The 21,465-nt window shown below is 35.8% G+C and overlaps 1 protein-coding gene across 1 annotated transcript in view; it reads left to right on the forward strand.

Annotated features, from left to right (window-relative positions):
- Positions 1–21,465, forward strand: part of LOC107753259 (cadherin-10-like) — a 50,216-nt gene that overhangs the window by 17,930 nt on the left and 10,821 nt on the right. Inside the window, exons 3-8 of the mRNA XM_016569383.1 lie at positions 7,843–8,106; positions 8,650–8,683; positions 11,234–11,353; positions 12,548–12,715; positions 14,567–14,754; positions 15,612–15,865. Coding sequence (XP_016424869.1) covers positions 7,843–8,106; positions 8,650–8,683; positions 11,234–11,353; positions 12,548–12,715; positions 14,567–14,754; positions 15,612–15,865 — 1,028 coding nt within the window. The remainder of the gene's footprint in view (positions 1–7,842; positions 8,107–8,649; positions 8,684–11,233; positions 11,354–12,547; positions 12,716–14,566; positions 14,755–15,611; positions 15,866–21,465) is intronic.

Here is a 21,465-nt window from a genome sequence, read left to right on the forward strand (position 1 = left end):
GATTTTCTCAGTATTTTGATTTTTTTGCACCCTCAGATTCCAGATTTTCAAATATCTGTATCTCGTCCTATCCTAACAATCCATACATCAATGGAAAGCTTATTTATTCAGCTTTCAGGTGATGTATAAATCTCAATTTCGAAAAATTGACCCTTGTGACTGGTTTTGTGGTCCAGGGTCACATATGAAGTTTCCAAAACGGGGGTTTCACAGAAATGCCATAGAAGAACCATGTTGGGTTCCCCAAAGAAACATTCAGTGAACATTTCTTGAAAGAACCATTTTTTTTTCTTTAATGATCAGAATAATCTTTTTTCACTTAAAAGACTACTAATGAAAATGAAGTTTCTTTATTGCCGTCTATGGACTTCTGAAGAACCTTTAACATCCATGGAACATTTACATTGCACAAAAGGTTCAATGGGGGGGTGGGGGGGACCAAAGGAACCAAGGAACCAAAAAGGGCTTTTCTGTGGCATCATGGAATAAATGAGTGATCACTTTACATGCACAACAATATTTCAATATTAATCCAAATTTGGTTATATAGTTTGTATCATGTACGTGTCTTATTAACATTATTAATCAATTATGAACATGTTATCTGTAATATAGATTTCATTCTGTGCATGTCCATAATACAGTAATTTTAAAATATTTTTTGAAGCGAGAGGAGATAGATATGAACAGTTAAATAAATAAATCAATATAGAGATATAAAAAACATCTCAACAGTCTCATATTTAAAAAAGGTTACTGGCCTACAAATTAATCCGTCACCTTCTTGTCTGCTACCCATAAAAACATGAATGAGAATGAATTATTTGGCAAAAACAAAATACTGAAAATGCAGCTTAATAAACAGCAAGAAAGGTCACATAGGCATATCCCAATAGCTCAATAGCAAATGTTCTTTTTCGAAAAGGATTTCATAACTGGAAAATGGTGTGTGTGCGTGTAATGATTGTAAGACTGATTCATAATGTGATCTGAAATCTACCTAATCACTGATTGGGTTAATGAGCTGAACATAGGCAGAAATTGGGAAATAGCCCAAGGATCCTAATCGCAGACCACACTACGCTTGAATAACTCATACTTAATAACTTATATCCTATACTTTATCTTGTGTTCTGTTCTGAAAACTTCAATTTACATACAGTGTCAGTACAAGGAGCCAGTAAGATTTTGTTTTTTGAAATAAATTAATACGTTTAATCAGAAATGATGCATCTAATTGGTCAAAAGTGACAGTAAAGGCATTTATAATGCTAAAAATATTTATTTTCATTAATATTTACCAATATTACAGTTTTTACAGTATTTTGATCAAATAAATGTAGCCTTGATGAGCAAAAAAGACTTCTTTCAAAAAAATCTAAAATCTTATACATGCAGTTTCAAACTGATTAAATCCATCCATCCAACCATCTGTATTTTTATGACTGATGTCTGTCAAAGTGCTGGACAGCCGACTCATCCTAAGTGCACTCCTGCTGTCTGCTATAATTCCCTATAGTTTTAACACCTAATTTTTCAAAAAAGTAAAGGTGCTTTTTGTGCCCCTGCACTAAGAAAGAAAAAAAGAGAAAAGAACTACAGACGTCTGATGTATGCATATATCCACTGACCCACAAACCCCCTGTAGCGACAGAGTCTGCAGTGTCTGCTAGTCACAAATGAATGAGAGCGCACAGAGTCTTTACAAGATGGGGAAATTACAAACACACGGTACTACATCTGCAGTCATCTAACATACCAAAGCAACAGTTTATTTTGACTTGACTTAGCAAAGGTTCATCCATTAAGCCTCCCCATTGCACAAAAGGTTGTAGTGGACAAAGGTTTTTCATAAAGGGGTTCTAGGGGTTCTTGGCACCTTTATTTCTAAGAGTGCAGGCTAATGGTTGAAGTTCACGAATAAAAATGTGACCAATTAGGTTCAATCGGGCTCTTGAATAGTTAATTGTTTAAACGATTTTAAGCATTGTATTGCTAATAACGATGTTAAATGGTCAATATTATAGTTTTGACATCTTTTTGAGAAGATCAAATACTCTGCTTTAGATGCGGTTTCTGAATTAACACGTATTGTACTGTATTACTGTGCACTTACATAAGCATTAAAAAGTTTAGGGTTGGAAAGATGTTTAATGTTTTTGAAAGAAGTGCCTTATCCTCACCCAGACTGCATTTAATTGATCGAAAATACAGTAAAACAGTAATATTGTGAAGTATTCTAACAATTTTGAATAACTCTTTTCTAATTGAATATATTGTAAAAAAAAAAAAAAAAAAAAAAAAAAAAATATTTCTGTGAAGAAAGAGAAAAGAATCAATATATAAAATAACACTGCTATGAGATTTGGTTTATTTCATTTAGTGTGCTCATCAAAAAAAATAGTGTTTTGAAGGTATGTGACATAAACAAAAATAATTAAAAAGAAAAAAATTCTAAAATAATTGTAATTGTCATTCAAATATCAAACTTTCATTGTTCTTTAGTCTAAATCTGTTGCAATGAGGAAGTTAGTTTATACTGAAGGTGTACGTTCTTTAAAACATGTGTTGTTCACACACAGATCTAAGGACTTTTCTCCTCTTGACCCGGGTGTGCAACATTTTGACCTGTCAAAGTGTCTGGCAGTGGTGGCCCATAAACCAGCGGGGTGTCCGAGAAACCCTCACGTCTCTGCACACTTCAAGCCTTTATTAGAGGAACAGGAAAGAAACAAGGGATCAAGAGAGGAAAAGGGAAACCTTTGCTCTTTAGGAGGCCACAGATCCATTTTCAAGAATGAATGTCACGCGTCTCAAAACCTAGTAAAGAAATCACTAAGGCTCTTCGTTGAACCCCGGTGCTCTGCAATTACTTCCACACCTTCTCTCCGGCTCCCACACACACCTGGTTCAGTGAGTCCAAACCTGGCTAATCTGTCTGCCAAACCCTCCCCCGCCCCTTCCTCTGCACCCAGCAAACATCTCATCATCTTGACTGAAGTGTCATTGTGAAATCCCTTAAGTCATTAACAAATAATTAATTAGCAGCCCCCTGAGGGAATGGATTAAGACCTCTGCAATGACGCTTTGTTGCACTCCTGGGAAGAGAAAAGGGGGAAGTTGAGGAAGAGCTTTACAAACCAGGTTGATAATTCAAGTCTTCACCTAACACATGAAGCCTGATTCATGCTTAAATCTTATGCTCTGACATGGAGACATTATTACATGTTAAGACTTATTTTTAGCTCCTTTAAAGGATATTGCTTTATTTTACATGGAAATCTTAAATTCTGAAATGGTAATAATTTGGCATTTTCTGTTTTCCCAGTTCACTACTACAGTTGTTTAAAGCAATTAAACAATGACTATTAAATTAAATTAAATTAAATAGTGATAAAAAAAAAAAAAAATATATAAAAGCGGAATGTTCAGCATCATTACTCCAGTCTTCAGTGTCTTCAGTGTCACATGATCCTTCAGAAATGATTCTTGCTATTATCAATGTTGAAAACTGCAGTGACAATTAATATATATATATTTTTGATGAATAGAAAAGTCAAAAGAACTGCATTTGTTTGAAATAAAATTCTTTGTAACAACGTAAAAATCTTTACTGTCAATTTTGATGAATGTAATGCATCCTTGCTTGATACAAGTATGGCCTGATATTGAATCTCAAATGCAAGAACTCAAGCACAGGATATGACTTATGAAGCTACTACTATGGTGAAGGTTTGCCTCATGAATATTAATTACTTGCATGACTTCAGTGTCACATGATCCTTCAGAAATGATTCTTGCTATTATCAATGTTGAAAACTGCAGTGACAATTAATATATATATATTTTTGATGAATAGAAAAGTCAAAAGAACTGCATTTGTTTGAAATAAAATTCTTTGTAACAACGTAAAAATCTTTACTGTCAATTTTGATGAATGTAATGCATCCTTGCTTGATACAAGTATGGCCTGATATTGAATCTCAAATGCAAGAACTCAAGCACAGGATATGACTTATGAAGCTACTACTATGGTGAAGGTTTGCCTCATGAATATTAATTACTTGCATGACTGGGCAGTCTAGAAAGGTTACCAAGCAACGTCAGCACGGCCTAATTAATATTCATGAAATTAACCATCGCCATGTCATAACAACCGCTGACTGGACTGCAGATTTAATGTCCATTGCAGCATTTCAGTCCATTCTGTATAAAAAAAGGTACTTCATATTTTATCTTCTAATTTTCCACACAAACCCTCAGCTGCATATTTTCGTGCATTTAGAATTCTGAGTAAAATGGGAATTTGTCTCAAATTTGCCACACTGTCTTATTGACATAACATGCTCTCAAATTTCTAATGCTGGAGCCATATGTCGCTTCTAACCACTGGAAGAAAAAACCCCCCCAATGTAATCCAATTATATGCATCTGCTAATATAGTACTTTTGTCAGATGCCAAGTACAGGCTCTTCAAGATTTATTATATTTCAGTGAAATACCATAAAAAAAAACCTTAAACCAGCTTTTAATAGCACTAGAACAGAGTGCGAAAAATGTGTTGTATCTACCAGGATCTACACACTAACGCTGTCACATGTTGCCAAAACAGTTGTTTTATACATATTTCCAAGCTGTTTCTCCAAGATATTGAGTTTTTCTTTTTCATGCAGTGAGATTTAAAGTGTCATCAACAGTTATTGTAATTTAAACTGTGCGGTTATGCCGTAAATATGGATATCCGATATGGTCCATAATGCTTGACGTCATTCTGGTATCGGATGACTTTTTTTTTTGTGAGCGAGCGGTGTATGTTTCTCTTCTCTCTCTGTGTCAGCGGTGACAGCACAATCCCTTGAGACCCGAACGATCAATAGAGTGTGAACCAACTCTGAGACAGGAGTTCACAAAACTAATCAAACTTGTGTTATGTATGTCACCTCTACAGAGAGAAGAGAAATCTCTCTCTAAACTGTGCAGATACACTTGCATAAGATGTTTGAAATAAAATCCAGTACATTTCTAGTCCAGTAAATTAATACATCATCTAAAATAACACTTTTCTCTATAAGATAAAAAGGTGGATTATTCTGCTTTTGTTTGTTTTAACAATTGTAAATGCTGTACTGCAATGAACTATGGTATATCATGCAACTCTAAATTACACTACCAGTGAAAAGTTTGAGGTCAGCAAGATTTCTTTCCTTTCTGCAAGAAATTTATATTTTTTTTTCAGAAAGGATGCATTAAATCTATCAAAAATGTTAGAAAACATTTTGACTTTAGAGCAGCACGACCCTTTTCAGTACCAAATCAAACCTATTTTAATTTTTTAAACAATATTACTGTTTTTATTGTATTTTGGATCAAGTAAATACAGCTTTGGTGAACATAAGATTCTTGCAAAAACAAAACAGAAGACAATGCATGGAAAACAGGGGATGCCTGGACACCCTATGCTTTCAAAACACTAGCAAATATGAAGACCAAAAATGATGACATATATGACCCTCTCAGTTTAATGTGTGCATTATGATCAAGCATAAAAAGAAGGTCTAAACATAAAAAAATGTGTATAATTGACTCATCAGCTAGCTGATGGGAATTGAGAACCAATCACGCAGCCACTGGGGAGGCCAGAAAACTCAAAACACAACACAAGTGAAAAAGCTTTTAGTTGAGAAAAATATACTTTTTTTTTTTTTTTCTTGCAGAACACAAGTATTCCTGTATTTTAATATGAGGGAGTCTCAGCCCCTAATAAAGTCATCATTTACTCACCCTCATGTAATTCCAAACCTGTATGACTTTCTGAATGAAAAGTAGTCCATTTGATTCACACACTGATTTGTGCAAGGAGAAGAAGGACATTTAGATATTTACTCACTGAAAATGTTGACATGCTCCCTTGCTCTTCTTGGTGTGCTCATGAGATAAGAACAGATGTTTGACTCATGAATGAATCATATTGAGTCAGACCTTCTTGATGAATCAGTTCACCCAGTTCACAAACTTATAAGCTTACTGGAAGAGAAAAATATCAGTGAAATTTAAGAAAATGCTGTTTGTTCTTCGCACAAAGCTTGCATGACTTATAGAGTGCACGAGTCATATGTGGTATTTTTAGGGTACCTTAAGAGTACTCTTGCATCTTTTCCGAAGCTTTAGTCCCCATGGATGGAAAAGAACAACCAGTACGATTCTCCTCTAGTTGTCCATGGACAAAAAATGAAAATAAATAAAAGCATAAGGGTTTGTACCCATGAGAGTGAGTATGTATCTGTTAGAGAGGTGCATTTGGTTTCATTTCATTTTGTGACTTCACTGGGCTTAATATAATGAACTTTAACATTTTTAACAACTGGTATCAGAGAATTTTTATTATTATTATTATTATTAATATTTTGAATTTTATTTTACATTTTACATTTTTATTTTAATTAAAGTTGTATTAGTTTTGTTGTGTATTTTGCCATTTTTAATAGTTATTGTTTTGTTGTAAATATTTCTATTTAATTTGTATTTTAGTTTTAGTTATTTTAGTATATCAAGTTAAACTAAATGAAAATGATAAGATGTGTTTATTTAATAAGTTGTTTTAATGTATTTTAGTTTATTACAGTTAACGTTTACTTTACTTTATGCAACTAAAATTAATGGTTTTAGCTTTAGTTAATAACCCTGGTTTGCAGTAAACACGAAACAAAATCACATTCACACAGGTTTGCCTCCTACAACTGCCTATGCCAGGACATAAAAATACTAAAGAAAAGTTTTTTCTAAGCAGCATGCTAGTGCTGTTAATGCAATTGTGTGTGACATAGATACCTAATTCAGTTTCAGGACAGAGAGGGACGCTGTTTCAGAATGACTGAACCTCCAAATTGAGCTTTTAATTGTTACGTGTCAAATTATCTACATCCTGATAACAGTGGTTAGAAAAGCCTCTAAAATCGTTTCTAATTATAGTGTGCATTTAGCTGTAAGTGTACAGATTATGAAATTGCAGGGTGCAATGCTTAGAACATTGTTCGGTTCTTAGGAAAACAAGGACTGTTTTTGCAGCTTCTTTCGGGTGTTGATTGATCATTTATTAAATATGAAACATTTTATAGCACCTATACCGATTGGATATTTTGTCCAGAGCTGCATGGCTGGCCTCTTCTGGTAAAAACCTAATCAGGAAAAGAGGAACTGCAATCTAATGGAGAGGGCTGTCGGGCTTCCTCTTGTTGCTAAGAGACAGGTGTAAAAGGAATGTTCTGCTCTGAAGGAGCGTTTTGTGTAATTGTGACTGTTCTGAACAAAACCGGTCATATCTTTCCTCCACAGTTTGAAGGTACAGGAGTCTATTGACAGTTTTCTGAGATATCTGCCATATGCCGTCAACCACGGCAAACACAGAGCTTTCTACACAGTAAGTTGTGCGCTCCTGCAGATGATGACGAGATCGCCATTCAGCGCTCTGTGTATGCTGTTGAAAAGGAACGGAAGAATTGTGAAACTATTACTGATACTGATGTGAATGAAATACTTAAGTCGAAATTTCAAGCTGCACCCACAAAGAAAATTAAACCGAGCGCCGGGGCCTTTGAGCAAATTCATGACTCGTTTAAAAACATTGCTCAAGAAACACATTCTGACTTTGGCCAGAAAGGGCTTAAACTGCATTTAGCAAATGGTTTCATTTATGTTTCCATTTGCACAAGGTTTAGAGCCACCGCCTGAACATTTTGCCTTGACAGACTGAGTATACTTGCAAACAATTTGCCAGTCGCGCGCAAAGAAAACAGTTAATTCGGGAACTGTTAATTCCATCAAAACTCTCTTTGCTCTTTTAAGCTTCACTCAGACATGGACACAGAAGATGGATCTGTGAAGTATGTCCTCACCGGAGACGGGGCCGGAACTGTTTTCGAGATTGATGAGAACTCGGGTGATATCCACGCCATCAGGAGGCTTGACAGGGAAGAGAAAGCATTGTACACACTGAGCGCCAAAGCCGTCAACAAGACCTCCGGACAGGATCTGGAGAGGGCCTCGGAATTCATCATCAAAATCCATGACATCAATGACAACGAGCCAAAGTTTGCCAAGGACACCTACGTGGGACAAACATTCAACTTCACGTGATTTGCAGGAAGGATAAAGATCTTACAATATCCTGTCTGAATTCATTCAATTATCAGTGCTTTTAAACCCATTAAGAGCAGCAGAGAGAATCAAAGTAAATGAACGGGATGCAGCAAGCTGATATCAATTACTCTTCATGAAGCAACAAATTAACCCACAGGTTTATCTCAAATGAATCAAAACTCATTTGCAGTTCCGACAAAAACAAGGCAGCCGGTTTTGATTAAAGATTTTGTGTCATGATAAGATAAGCATTGTGGATCTTAATCATTGTTACCCAGCAAATGAATCACATTAGTATTCTTCGAGCCGTTCGGAGAGCGAACGCTGCTCGGTGGAGGTCTTGTTGATGCCAAGGACGCCGCTGATCCATGGCAGAAACAACATGTGCATTCGGTCCACCTTCAGAGGTGAGACTGAGAAGCCGCGAAGTCACCTCTAAAGTCTATTGAGAAGAACGAACAGTCAGTAGGACACAAATGAGAACAGAGAAACCTCTGAGGAAACTACTCACAGGAAGCCGTGAGTGTAATGGAAAGCACGGTTGTTGGCAACTACGAATGAGGAGTAATTTTGCCATTCATGTGGCAGGAGAAAAGTTGTTGTCTCTAGCTATTATCTGAGACCAGGCCAAGATCAGATTTTATTGTGGGTAATGATGTACTACACACTTGAAAAAACTACAAAACTTTCAGCAGCACAGCTACAAAACAGAGAGAAAAATCTATATTTTACAGCTTTTCTTTCACTGAATGAATACAATAATTTTTAAGTATGAATATAATATTACATCATTAAAAAAATAATCAATATTTATATAGTTTTAAGTAAAAAAATAAAAATAATAAGAAAAACTGTAAAAAATTATATTATGGTATAGTATTAGCAGGGCCGTAGATGGGGTTTGCGGGGCCCCAGTGCAGGTTGTAACAGTGGGCCCTGTTTGAAATTGTTTAATTTGTATGTTCATTCTATTTATTTATTTGTGTTATTTACACAATGTTTAAGTTTTTTTCAAGTTTGTAGCTGTCCAGGAACAGAAACAGAATAATCAAATGTAAAATAGCACTGCATAGTCTTCACTGTAAAAATGTATTATACAGTCAAAACTAAATCTATTCAGACACCTTCAACATTTCTCACATTATCACAGTGTATTTGTTATAGTTTAGAAAATGGTAGGATAATATCAGATAACTTTGATAGAAAGGTATGTAATGGATTACAAGCAACCAACAATTCAGATAACTGTTAGTGTGATGATATTTACACAACTATCAATACTTTGTTGACCAATTACCAAGCAATTAATCGCATTAGCAATTAAAGAAAAAACACCTTAGCAAAACATGGTCAGGTCAATGTGTCTGAATAATTTTTGGTCCCAAATTTTTTATCAATTTTACTGGTAGTCCACTGTATGAAGAATATTTGGGTATAATGGGTCACAATTTACTTTATTTTGCTATACTCACTTACATAAATGAACTATAGTGTCCTGCAACCACTAGTAAAAAAATATCAAAAATTATATCTGGTGTCTGAATAATTTTTGGTTTGACTGTGGATTAATTTTTGTTATAACTACAAAGTAATTCAGTCAAGACCAGTGAGTAATTTTCTTTCTTTCATTTTCTTGGATTAACATTAATGACAGACAGCAGCTATTGGCTAAATTAGGCGCAGTCACTTTAAGAGACAGTGCATCCATTATAATGATACACATCCGATTTCTTTCTCCACTGTTTTTTTCGAGGATACTCTCCAAGACGGGTATTTTTACATAATTTTGTATGAATTTGTCGGTACAAGAGCAAGAAAAGGCAAATTCGGTGTTCAGGGCTCTGATACGCGTCTCTCCGCGTGCGCCATTGCGTGCACAAAACACCGCGGGTGCTGAATTGGGCTCTTTCACATCTTTTTCTGTTTGCGTGTTTAAACTGCGATTTGTATTTGTTCGTTCAGGTGCAGGAGGACGCGAAGGAGAGCTCGGTTCGGTGTTGCTGTCCCTGAGATGCGGCTATTTGCGTGCGCACCGAACACTGCGTGCGAGTACTACGTTGAGTTTTTCCGCGTCTTGTTTTTGAATGCTTTAAACTCTTTTGAATGTTTAAATTGGCAAGGCTTAAAAACACACGCAAATGATGAGCTTTCGTGACGATGCGCAGCAGTGGCCCGTCAACTGTCCTGAGTGTCTTTTTAGGCTGGCCTCAGTCAGTCGGTTGAGATCGCCGGGGGGCCCCCTTAGCGGTGGGCCCCTATAATCGTCACCACATTTCACCCCACTAGCGAAGGCCCTGAGTATTAGTATAATACATAATATATAAATAATTGCAATATAAATAATATAAATAATTTATACTACATTTTTATTATAAACATGTATTATATATTATATATACATTTTGATCCTCATATAATAGTTCCCAAATAGTGTGAGTATTTAATATTTTGCTTAGCTTATAGTAGCACATTACTGTAGAGCCAAATATAAGCAACCAAATGAGTTGGTTTACTTTACACCATGGCCAAATTTCGAAGAGCTTTTTTATATCGCAGACTATATTTTTTTCTCCTACAGCTGTCCAAAGCTGTGTCAAGCTGAAAGCGAACCCCCCAAAATCATGTTAGTTCTAGATTAATTGGTCTAATTATAATGTTTTTTTGAGCAGATTATTAGTCTGACGTTTCCCAGCAACATACAGCAGATTCCATCAGAGCGGAAAATGAATGGGATGACCCAGAGAGAGCAGCCGAAAGAAAAACTACAATTAAAGATATGTCCATCTCACCATGCAGCTGGAGTAATTATGAGAGTAGGATTTAGATAAGAAACACACTGAGATAAAGAAGATGAAAGCACGAGTGATCATACATTCGCCTTGATCACTGCTCACGCTGGGAGTGTGGGGGTCTCATCATATAGGCTAATAGCAAGTATTTTTAATAGCGAATTTGTTGTTCATGGGGCACCTTTAGAATGTGCTGCTTTGATCATGGTTGAGGTTTTAATACTGGATGTGGGGATCATGTTTTACAGTCATGTTAGGGCTCTGAAATACCTTTCTCTATAATTCTCTTTTGCTCTCGTTCTCTCAAGGTGCATTTGTAATACGAGTTACAGCCACTGATGCAGATGATGAAGCATATGGAAACAGCGCCAGGCTGGTTTACAGCATACTGCAGGGCCAGCCATATTTCTCAGTTGAACCTGAAACAGGTACGTTGGGAAAAGATGAGAGAACAAGCATGATTTGAAATGATTAAAAGATGGCATATGATAGTAAGGTGATACAGGATTTGCTAACATAGTTTCATGTGTGGGTGAATTGCATAACGCCTGTTGAGAAAATGCCCTGATCATATTTCACCCTAAAACCAAAAAGATAATAAATTATATTTTGCATAAAGAAAATGAAGACTCTGTGTTGCATTTACTTGTACTATTCTCATTATTTTCAATGATGATTCCTATTGCTGTATGCAGTATTTTGCTGTATTAAAGTAAAACAAATACTATATTATTTAGTTAAAATCTATATTACAATCTATATGAACTACAGACATTCCAATATTTAATTTTTTAAATAATAATAATAGTTTAGATTATCAGTGTTATTGTGGTTTTTAATTTTATATTTTCTTTTTTTTTTCATTTAAAATTTTCATTTTCATTTTAAAGTTGTAATTTTGTTATGTGTTTTTGTCATTTATTTATTTATAGTCTATATAGATATTATACATTTTTTTATTTCAGTTTTAGTTTCAGTTATTTTAGTACATTAAGTTAAACTAAATTAAAATAAAAAAATATTTTTGGTGGTTTTAAATTTTGTTTGCAGACTATATTAATGAGAATTCATTATTATTATTATTATTATTATTATTATTATTATTACTACTACTACAGTAATGAGTCTATATATGTATATTATATAATTACATTTTTTTTTTTTTTTTGAATTTTGAATTTTGAAATGAAACATGACAGGGATATTTTCTCAACAAATTATTTAGATTATTCTTATTCTATACTGTGTATTCCTATCCACATGTGTGCCTTTTTTATTGGTATCATTTATTTCTATTCTAATGTAATAATTAATTTTAATTTTCTATCTATTTTAGTGAATTTAGTACAGTTTAAGTGTGTTGCTTTAAAAACACATAAATTCTGCTCTCATGTACTAATAACCTTATCACAACATCATTTGAAGATTGACATCCTACCCAATTAAAACTTGCTCTTTAAAATACCCCAAGGCAGGGAATTCATTTCCTTGGTTATGTTTTCTTTTTTTTTTTTTTTCTCGTCCAACCTTCTTTTTTAGGGTGACATTAAGATATAAATAATGAAGTCAGAGAAGCTCATTAGATAGCACCTAACAAAACCTGTGTCCATCCACCCTGTCAGGCGTCATAAGGACAGCGCTTCCGAACATGATTCGAGAGAACCGGGAGAACTATCAGGTGGTGATTCAGGCTAAGGACATGGCTGGACAGATGGGCGGTCTCTCCGGGACCACTACAGTCAACATCACTCTCCAGGATGTCAACAACAGTCCTCCTCGATTCCCGCACAGTAAGACAGCACAAACTCTCCTCTCACATGCATATGTTGACCTGAAGGAGACATCAGTATTGGATTTTGAATTAGAAAGAAACACAGATTCAACTCAGGTGATGCATTATGGGAAATAAAGTGTTCTTCCACCTTGGGCCACAAAAGATTAATATTACTATTTTTTTTTTTTAATCTATCACCATAAGGCCGGTAGAATAACTTTTTAAAAATACATTTTTATAATTTTTTTTCTTTTTTTTTTTCTTTTTGTATTCAAGCCAACATTCATAGTTTGTCTAGACAATTATTTTTTACTAAAAAATATTATTATTATTTAATTCAATTTAATTCTACTTCCTTGATTGCATATGAAATGCAATTCCAAATCCTGATTGCTACCTCAATTTCAATTCAAATGAAAGAAACTTCAAATTCAAATCCAATTTTGAATGACACATACAACCAATCAACTTGACTCTAAGCTATATTCATGCTATATTAAATCAGTGTGTGTGTTCTCAGGGAACCAAAACCTTGACCGTGGCGTTGTTAAGACCATGATATACCATTTGAGCTACATGAATAATTTCCCTTGCACTACATCTTTAACTAAAAGAGTTTGATGTATACTAAGTAGCCATAATCTTACAAAATACAAAGCTTTCTGCTTAATGCACAAGCGATGGTTTGCAAATGGAGGCCTGAAAGGATATTGTAGCAAATGCAGCCCATTTCAGGTCACGTAAAACTAAATTATGACTCATTTGGGTGCAAAACACCTTTACTTTACCTTTCTGTGGACCTTGATGGAAGAAAAATGGGTAACAATTTATTTCGATAGTCCACTTTAGACATTCTATTAACAGTAAGTAACTTTGCAACTACATGTCAACTAGCAGTTAGTAGAGTATTAGTAGACTGTCTGCTTAATATCTTCTAACACTTTCTTTGTCAACATTCTACTAACCCTAAACCTACCCTAACAGTCTACTCTGAGAGTTAGTAGACATGTAGTTGCAAATTAATGAGAATTAGTTGACGTGTAGTTGACATGTAGTTACAAAGTTACTTATAGTTAATAGAATGTCTAAAGTGGACTATCGAAATAAAGTGTAACCGAAAAATGCTATTGAATGTCTAGAACTAAAGGCCTTGAGCAAGCCGAAAGTGCATATCAATTGAACAAGGGTTTGACTGCCAGTCAACTATTAAAAATTGATGCAGACTAGATTATCAGAGTATTATAATAGAGTATTTATGAGCAGAATTATGCTTGGACTTGCAAACAGACGTCAACATAATCAGCATAAGAAGTTATCTGTTCACATGGCAAACTTTGCTCTTCTCTCCGAGTGATATTTCATAAGAACTGCAACAGACATATGTCATGGTTCAGCTGAATTATCATGGAAATGCTCAGGGCCCGTTTCTTCTACTGACCAGGATGAGTCACAATGTGAACCCAGAACAAAATCTCCACAGAAAGAGGCTTTTATTGAGTGAGAGAGAAGAGTGGATTGAGAAAGAAGGATAAAAACTAGAAGACAGAGAGACGGAGAGAGAGAAAGAGAGCACAGCGGGAGCTTCATTTGGGGTGATAATCCTTCTCTCTTTGCCACAGTCTCAAATCCAATACAAGAGCCACATCAGAAACAGTATCCACAAACTGGGTTTAAAAAGAACCTCCAGTGGCTCATCGGAGCTGAAATTCTATTAAAGAATAACCACTGAGAGGCAGCTCCGCTTTTCCCCCGAGAGAAGGATAAACAAATAGACAAATGCACGCCGAAGCGCCTCGCTCGAGAACAAAGAGTTCGTACAAACACCTGACTGTTTACTCAATTGATTTATTTTGCTCTCCTTCTCCAGGTACCTACCATCTCTCCACTCCAGAGTCGGCTGGAATCGGATCACCGGTGGGCCGGATCAAAGCGTATGACGCGGATGTGGGAGAGAACGCCGAGATGTGGTACACCATCCTGGACGGCGACGGGCAAGACGTGTTCAATATCATCACGGACAGCACCAGCCAGGAAGGGGTGATAACAGTGAAGAAGGTAAACAGGCTCTATATTTAATGTTTTAAACATCACACTGTAAGTCGGCGGCTGGAAATAAAATCCACACCATCCGACGATCTTTCCCTCATTCTCTCATTATTTCATATGCACGCACGCAACCATACAAAGCAAAGTGCTTAGAAAGTAATCCCCTAAATCGAAGCCTTTGTGTCCTATCAACTTTACAAAGGTGCTTAATTCTATTCACAGCCCAAAAAGTCCCTTTTTCCCTACCATCCGACGATCTTTCCCTCATTCTCTCATTATTTCATATGCACGCACGCAACCATACGAAGCAAAGTGCTTAGAAAGTAATCCCCTAAATCGAATCAACTTTACAAAGGTGCTTAATTCTATTCACAGCCCCAAAAGTCCCTTTTTCCCCTTTGTGTGGCACAGGGATCTGTTTTCCTGCTGAAATCTGCCTATAGCTTATTTCCTCTCTCTGTCAGGTCAGGCTTTGACGAGGCTCAGGCAATTATGCAAATCGTATTGCTTAAACTAGAATGAAAGATAGCTATGGAAGAAGGCCTGAATGGGCGAAAGGTAAAAGATCGTACCTTGAGTCTTTAATCGTTTCATAATTAAAAGGCTGCATTAAAGCACTATGCCATGCCTTTATAAAAAAAGACATTCAACTCAAAAGAAAAGGGAGAGCGATAAGCACTTGTATGCAAAAATGAGCTTTAGATTTAGAAAAGTTTAGGGTGGCGTTGCTAGAGCATGTCATTAATCTGCGACCAAATAGACCTGAGCTGAAACATATCAGAAAAGTAAGCCTTCCTTTATTCAGACAGGCCATGAAGACCGGACTAACATCTTATCTTTGCTCTTGTAACCTTTCTCCCGTTTAGCAACTAGATTACGAGAGTAAGAGGTTGTACTCACTACGGGTGCAGGTGACCAACACACATATAGATCGACGCTTTGAGCAACTGGGGCCTTTCAGCGACACGGCGATTGTCCGGATCACAATCACGGATGTGGACGAACCTCCGGTCTTCAGTCGGACTCTGTACATTTTTGAGGTGGATGAAGACACCCCTGCCGGCAGTTCGGTTGGCACGGTGTCAGCTCGAGACCCTGACACAATCAATCACCTGGTCAAGTAAGTATCTATTAAAAAACACAAGCCCTTACCCACTTACTCATTAGGTCTAGAATTCAATGATATTAATGCTATTATGCCTTTAGGAAATGCCTTGTTCCTTACCTCAATATTATGCCTTTAGGAAATGCCTTGTTCCTTACCTCAATTTTCTAATCATCCAATATCAAAGACTATAGAAATACCAAGCTAGTGCACTCAGATTACTATGAATGGGAGAAAATGCAACACGCAATATGGCAGAATAAGTCCCGCCTTCTAAATAAAAGAGCCAATGGCCGATTGGTAAAGTCATTGGCAAACATTAATTTTGGATTTTATATTCTGAATTATTTTAGATCACTTTGTAGAATATATATATATATATATATATATATATACAACTACATAAATTATATATGAATAATATATTAATACTATTTTATTTTTATATTAGATTATTTTTATTTTAATATTATAATATTAATTAGACTCGTTTAGAATAAATAGACACATTTTAATTATTAAATGATTAAAAAATATATATTATTAATAATAATTAATAATTAGTGAGGACATTTTGAGTGTTTGAAAGTTGCTTTTTTTAGTACAATGAATCCTCTTATCTCAGAAGTTTAAAGGAAACTTGATTCTGCTTGACATGACCCCTTTAATGTTTTAATGCGTATAGCTTTGTGATGCACTTGCTTTCTGTTGCACTCATTATATTAGTTTCATTACCATCCAAAGGCTTATTTAGCTAATAAGGAGGCTTCTGTCAACAGATAATCTTAGCCATTGTAACAGGCAATTTAATGGTCCAGCAGAGATTTGAACAGAGGGACTCAGTAATTAAATGCTTTTGAATATGCAGCGAACAAACAAGTGGTTGCTTTCACCTTAGACACAAATAAAAGATACAGCGGGGGAAAACAGCAAAGTTACACCTTGAAAAGTGCCTCCCAAAGCATCAGAACATAAAGTACATTACGGTGTATGAAAATCAAGCAGAACACGTCTTCGCCTTCCACATTTTGGTTGTTGATCAGATGTTTTGTGCTCGGTTAAATCCAATCCATCAACATGTTCCCAAGCGTGTGCGTGTGTATGGGTGTGAAGATGGGGGAAATGCAAATTATTCATGGGGCCTCAGTTGGTGATTTCCCTCCGGAAGTTTGGCAAGATGAATACAGGCGCTGTTTTATCTCCCCCCTCCTTTCCTTTCTGAATTCAGACTTTTATAAGTCACAAAGTTGGTGTGAAAGAGTATGTCTTGTCTTTCATCTCCTGTCCGCATGTGCACTGTGCAGAACATAAAGTACATTACGGTGTATGAAAATCAAGCAGAACATGTCTTTGCCTTCCACATTTTGGTTGTTGATCAGATGTTTTGTACTCGGTTAAATCCAATCCATCAACATGTTCCCAAGCGTGTGCGTGTGCGTGTGTATGGGTGTGAAGATGGGGGAAATGCAAATTATTCATGGGGCCTCAGTTGGTGATTTCCCTCCGGAAGTTTGGCAAGATGAATACAGGCGCTGTTTTATCTCCCCCCTCCTTTCCTTTCTGAATTCAGACTTTTATAAGTCACAAAGTTGGTGTGAAAGAGTATGTCTTGTCTTTCATCTCCTGTCCGCATGTGCACTGTGAGCGATTGTCTGAAAAGCTTGTCCTTCTAGCTTACTCATGCACGTCACACTCAGTTGCATATTTAAATGTCAGCAGAATATGTAAGCTGACATTGATAAATGGGTTTAATAGGAAATATTTCCTTTTCTTATTTCATGAAAACAAAAGACAGGGGATCAACAGAGTGATTAGCATTCAGGCTCTTTCAAACGAGCCACTTTAAAATTCACAACATGCAATATGCGGTTAAGGATAATTGATAGTTGCTAGTTGCTTCGGCTAGGAAGGTGTTTGTCCCAGCTGTCTATTCAATGCATAATGCATAATTGATTACTTAAAAATTAGCACTTACTGGCACCAAGGTACCACTATTCTGCTGAAGGAAAAAAAAACATAGCTGGTCATCAGGTTTTGAATGCTAGTGTGCAGGTGTTGCAACAATGTTTTGTCATTTACTGGAAAAATTCACAGTGAAATGAATGAATGAATAAATTAATATTTCAGAATACAAATGCAAAAACTGCAAATGTAATAAGTATTCAATATGTATTCAATATAAATATTATACTTAGTCACTGACATACATAATTGGTGTTTTCACATTGAAAAATCACAGTGGAATAAATAGTAAATAAACAAGTAAATTTCAAATGCCCCAAAACAAACAAACAAACAAATAAATAAATAAAGTGATCTAATATAATTCACACAAAGCCATTTGACTTTCAACTGTGATCAGCTGTGGCCATTTTGATTAGTTCAGCATGAAAACAGCTTTACTTACTGGCACCAAGGTACCACTATTCTGCTGAAGGAAAAAAAAACATAGATGGTCATCAGGTTTTGAATGCTAGTGTGCAGGTGTTGCAACAATGTTTTGTCATTTACTGGAAAAATTCACAGTGAAATGAATGAATGAATAAATGAATATTTCAGAATACAAATGCAAAAACTGCAAATGTCATAAGTATTCAATATGTATTCAATATAAATATTATACTTAGTCACTGACATAAATAATTGGTGTTTTCACATTGAAAAATCACAGTGGAATAAATAGTAAATAAACAAGTAAATTTCAAATGCCCCAAAACAAACAAACAAACAAATAAATAAATAAAGTGATCTAATATAATTCACACAAAGCCATTTGACTTTCAACTGTGATCAGCTGTGGCCATTTTGATTAGTTCAGCATGAAAACAGCTTTCCTGGAGCATTTCAGTCCTTGGTAGTGCAACTGAAGCAAACAATCAAGAATCAACTATGGGTGGCAAGGCACTGTCAAAATATCTCTGGGATCAAGTTGTGGACAGGCACAAGTCAGGAGATGAATACAAAAACATGTCAAAGGTTTATTAATGCCTAGAAGCACAGTGAAGTCTATTATTAAGAAGTGGAAGGTATTTGGTACAACACAGACCCTCCCTGGATCAGGACGTCGCTCCAAACTGGATGAAAGAGCCAGGAGGCGACCTGAAGCAGCTACAGGAATTTATGACAAAGAGTGGTCATTGTGTGCATGTGACAACAATATCACAAGAAAGGGGGTTGCAATAAAAAAGCCACTCCTCAAGAAAGGCCACATACAGTCACTGAGCTTTGCCAAAACGCATCTTGAAGATTCTGAGGCCACATAGAAAAAGGTGTTATGGTCATCTGACTAATATTGAATTATTTGGCCTCAACACCAAATGATATATCTGGCAGAAATCCAATACAGCTCACCATCCAAATAACAGCATTCCTACAGTAAAGCATGGAGGTGGTAATATCCTGTTATGGGGGTGTTTCTCTGCAGCAGAGACTGAAGCACTTGTCAGGATATAAGGCAAAATGGATGGGGCAGCACACAATCAAATTATTGAGGAAAATCTGCTGCCATCTGCCAGAAAGTTGTCAATGGGAATAAGGTTTACCTTCCAACATGACAAAGACCAAGCACACAGTGGTTGAAGGAGAAAAAGGTGAATGTCCTTGCATGGAGTCTAAATATTGCAAAGTCTAGATGTGCAAAGTTAGTAGAGACATATTGCAACAGACTTAAGGCTGTAATTAAAGCAAAAAGGTGGTTCAACAAAATACAGACACAAGGGGGTGTTCCCTTTTCCAACTCAGTGATTCTGTTTTTTTTATTTATTTCTGATATGTTGGTGTTATGTCTTTCACTTGGATGTTATAAGTTGCACTGAGTAAATACATGTAGATAAAATAAAAACTGTCTGTCTTCATTTCATGCTGCAAGGCAACAAAATGTGATTATTTTGAAGGGGGTGATTATTTTCTATACCCACTGTATGTGTGTGTGTGTATATATATATAATCTAAATACACTTCCATCTGAAAAGTTCAACTTCTGGTGAGTCATTGTGGCAGAACTTGCACCATAAAAACACTCCCAGCAGAAAGTAATTGAAATGCATAAGGCATGGGATGATTACAAGAAGATTTTCAAGTAATTTAATGTCCCCTGGAGTACAGTTAAAATCAATAATGAAGAAATGGAAAGAGTGTGGCACAGCTGTAAATCAACCTAGAGGAGGATGTCCTCAAACACTGAGAGATTGTTTAAGATGGAAACTCTGAAAAAGGTTACACGCGTTAGTACCTGAAATTGGAAAGACAACTGCCAACTTTCACCTGTGTCCTTCACCAGTCAGAGTGTAAAAGAGAAAGCAGCTGCTAAAAAACTGTCATATGACATGTCGGCTACAGAAGGCGTGTGGGAGACTTTGAAGCCAGCTGGAAGTAGGTTCTATGATCTGATGAGACTAAAATTGAGCTTGCTGGCCATTAAAATAAAAGCCACGTCTGGTGTAAGCTAAACACTGAGCATCGGCAGAAACACATCATCCCCACTGTGAATCATGGTGGTGGCAGCATCACGCTGAGGGGCATATATGCTTCTCTGCGGCAGGCCCTGGAAGGCTTGTGAGGGTAAAATGAATGCAGCAAAATACACTGAAGGCCTGGAGGAAAACCTGATGGGGTCTGCAAGACACCTGCAGAAGGAGATTTGTTTTCCAGCAAGTCAATGACCAGAAGCATAATGTCAAAGTTATACAAGAATGGCTAAAACCCAACTATGCTAGTGTCCTGGAGTGACCCGAGTCCTGATCTCCAACCGAGCATTTATGGGTGGAATTATAATGTCCATGAAACCTGTCAGAAGTTAAGCAGTTTTGAAAAGAATAATGGGAAAATCTCTAATGGTCAGATGTGCAAAGCTGAAGTTTTTTTTTTTTTTTTTTAATACTTCAAGAACGTAAGTACATATTATAGGGTTGTACATCATTAAGATTTGACCAGAAAAAGCATTTTAAATTCACAAATTGAATTTGAATTAAAAAGGTATAAAATAATTAAAATATAAAAAATTAAAAATATATCTAATTTTATGTAAAAAAAAAATAAGTTTCTAGAATGTCATTACACTGAAAAAAAATAGTGTCTTTAAGATTTACTTTAAAACAAAATTTACTTAGATATTGCAAGTAAATTTGACAAATAATTACAAAGAAACCATAAATAACACAATTAAATAAGATTTTTAAGTAAAAATGTACTCCAGTAGTCTTTGTTTTATTTTATTTATTTTTCGTGTAAATATTATATTTGTTTTAATTGCATTTCAGTAAACTTCACTTCATTTGATTCCAATTCAAATTCCAGTTCAACTTCTTGAGAGGTGTGGCCAGTTGAGTCAAATTAATGACTCGAAAGAAACCAAATGCAAAGTTCTGCATCAAATAATGATTTTGTGCTTAATAACTTAAACCAATTAGCAGAAATGTGTCCACGATAACACAAACGATTTTTCTGGTAAACCCTGTCAAAAAGGCAAATGAAATCCTCTGTTATTCAGTGCTGTAAAACAGCAGAACATAAAAACGTCCAAAAGGGTGAATACTTTTTTATAGATGCTGTAAACCAGTCCGGACCGGCATGAGAATTCAATATCTGGTCTTTTCATCAGGGTAGTTTGTAGCCGT

The sequence above is a fragment of the Sinocyclocheilus rhinocerous genome, unplaced genomic scaffold (assembly GCF_001515625.1).
Source record: "Sinocyclocheilus rhinocerous isolate Xijiao unplaced genomic scaffold, SAMN03320098_v1.1 scaffold411, whole genome shotgun sequence".
NCBI lineage: Eukaryota > Metazoa > Chordata > Actinopteri > Cypriniformes > Cyprinidae > Sinocyclocheilus > Sinocyclocheilus rhinocerous.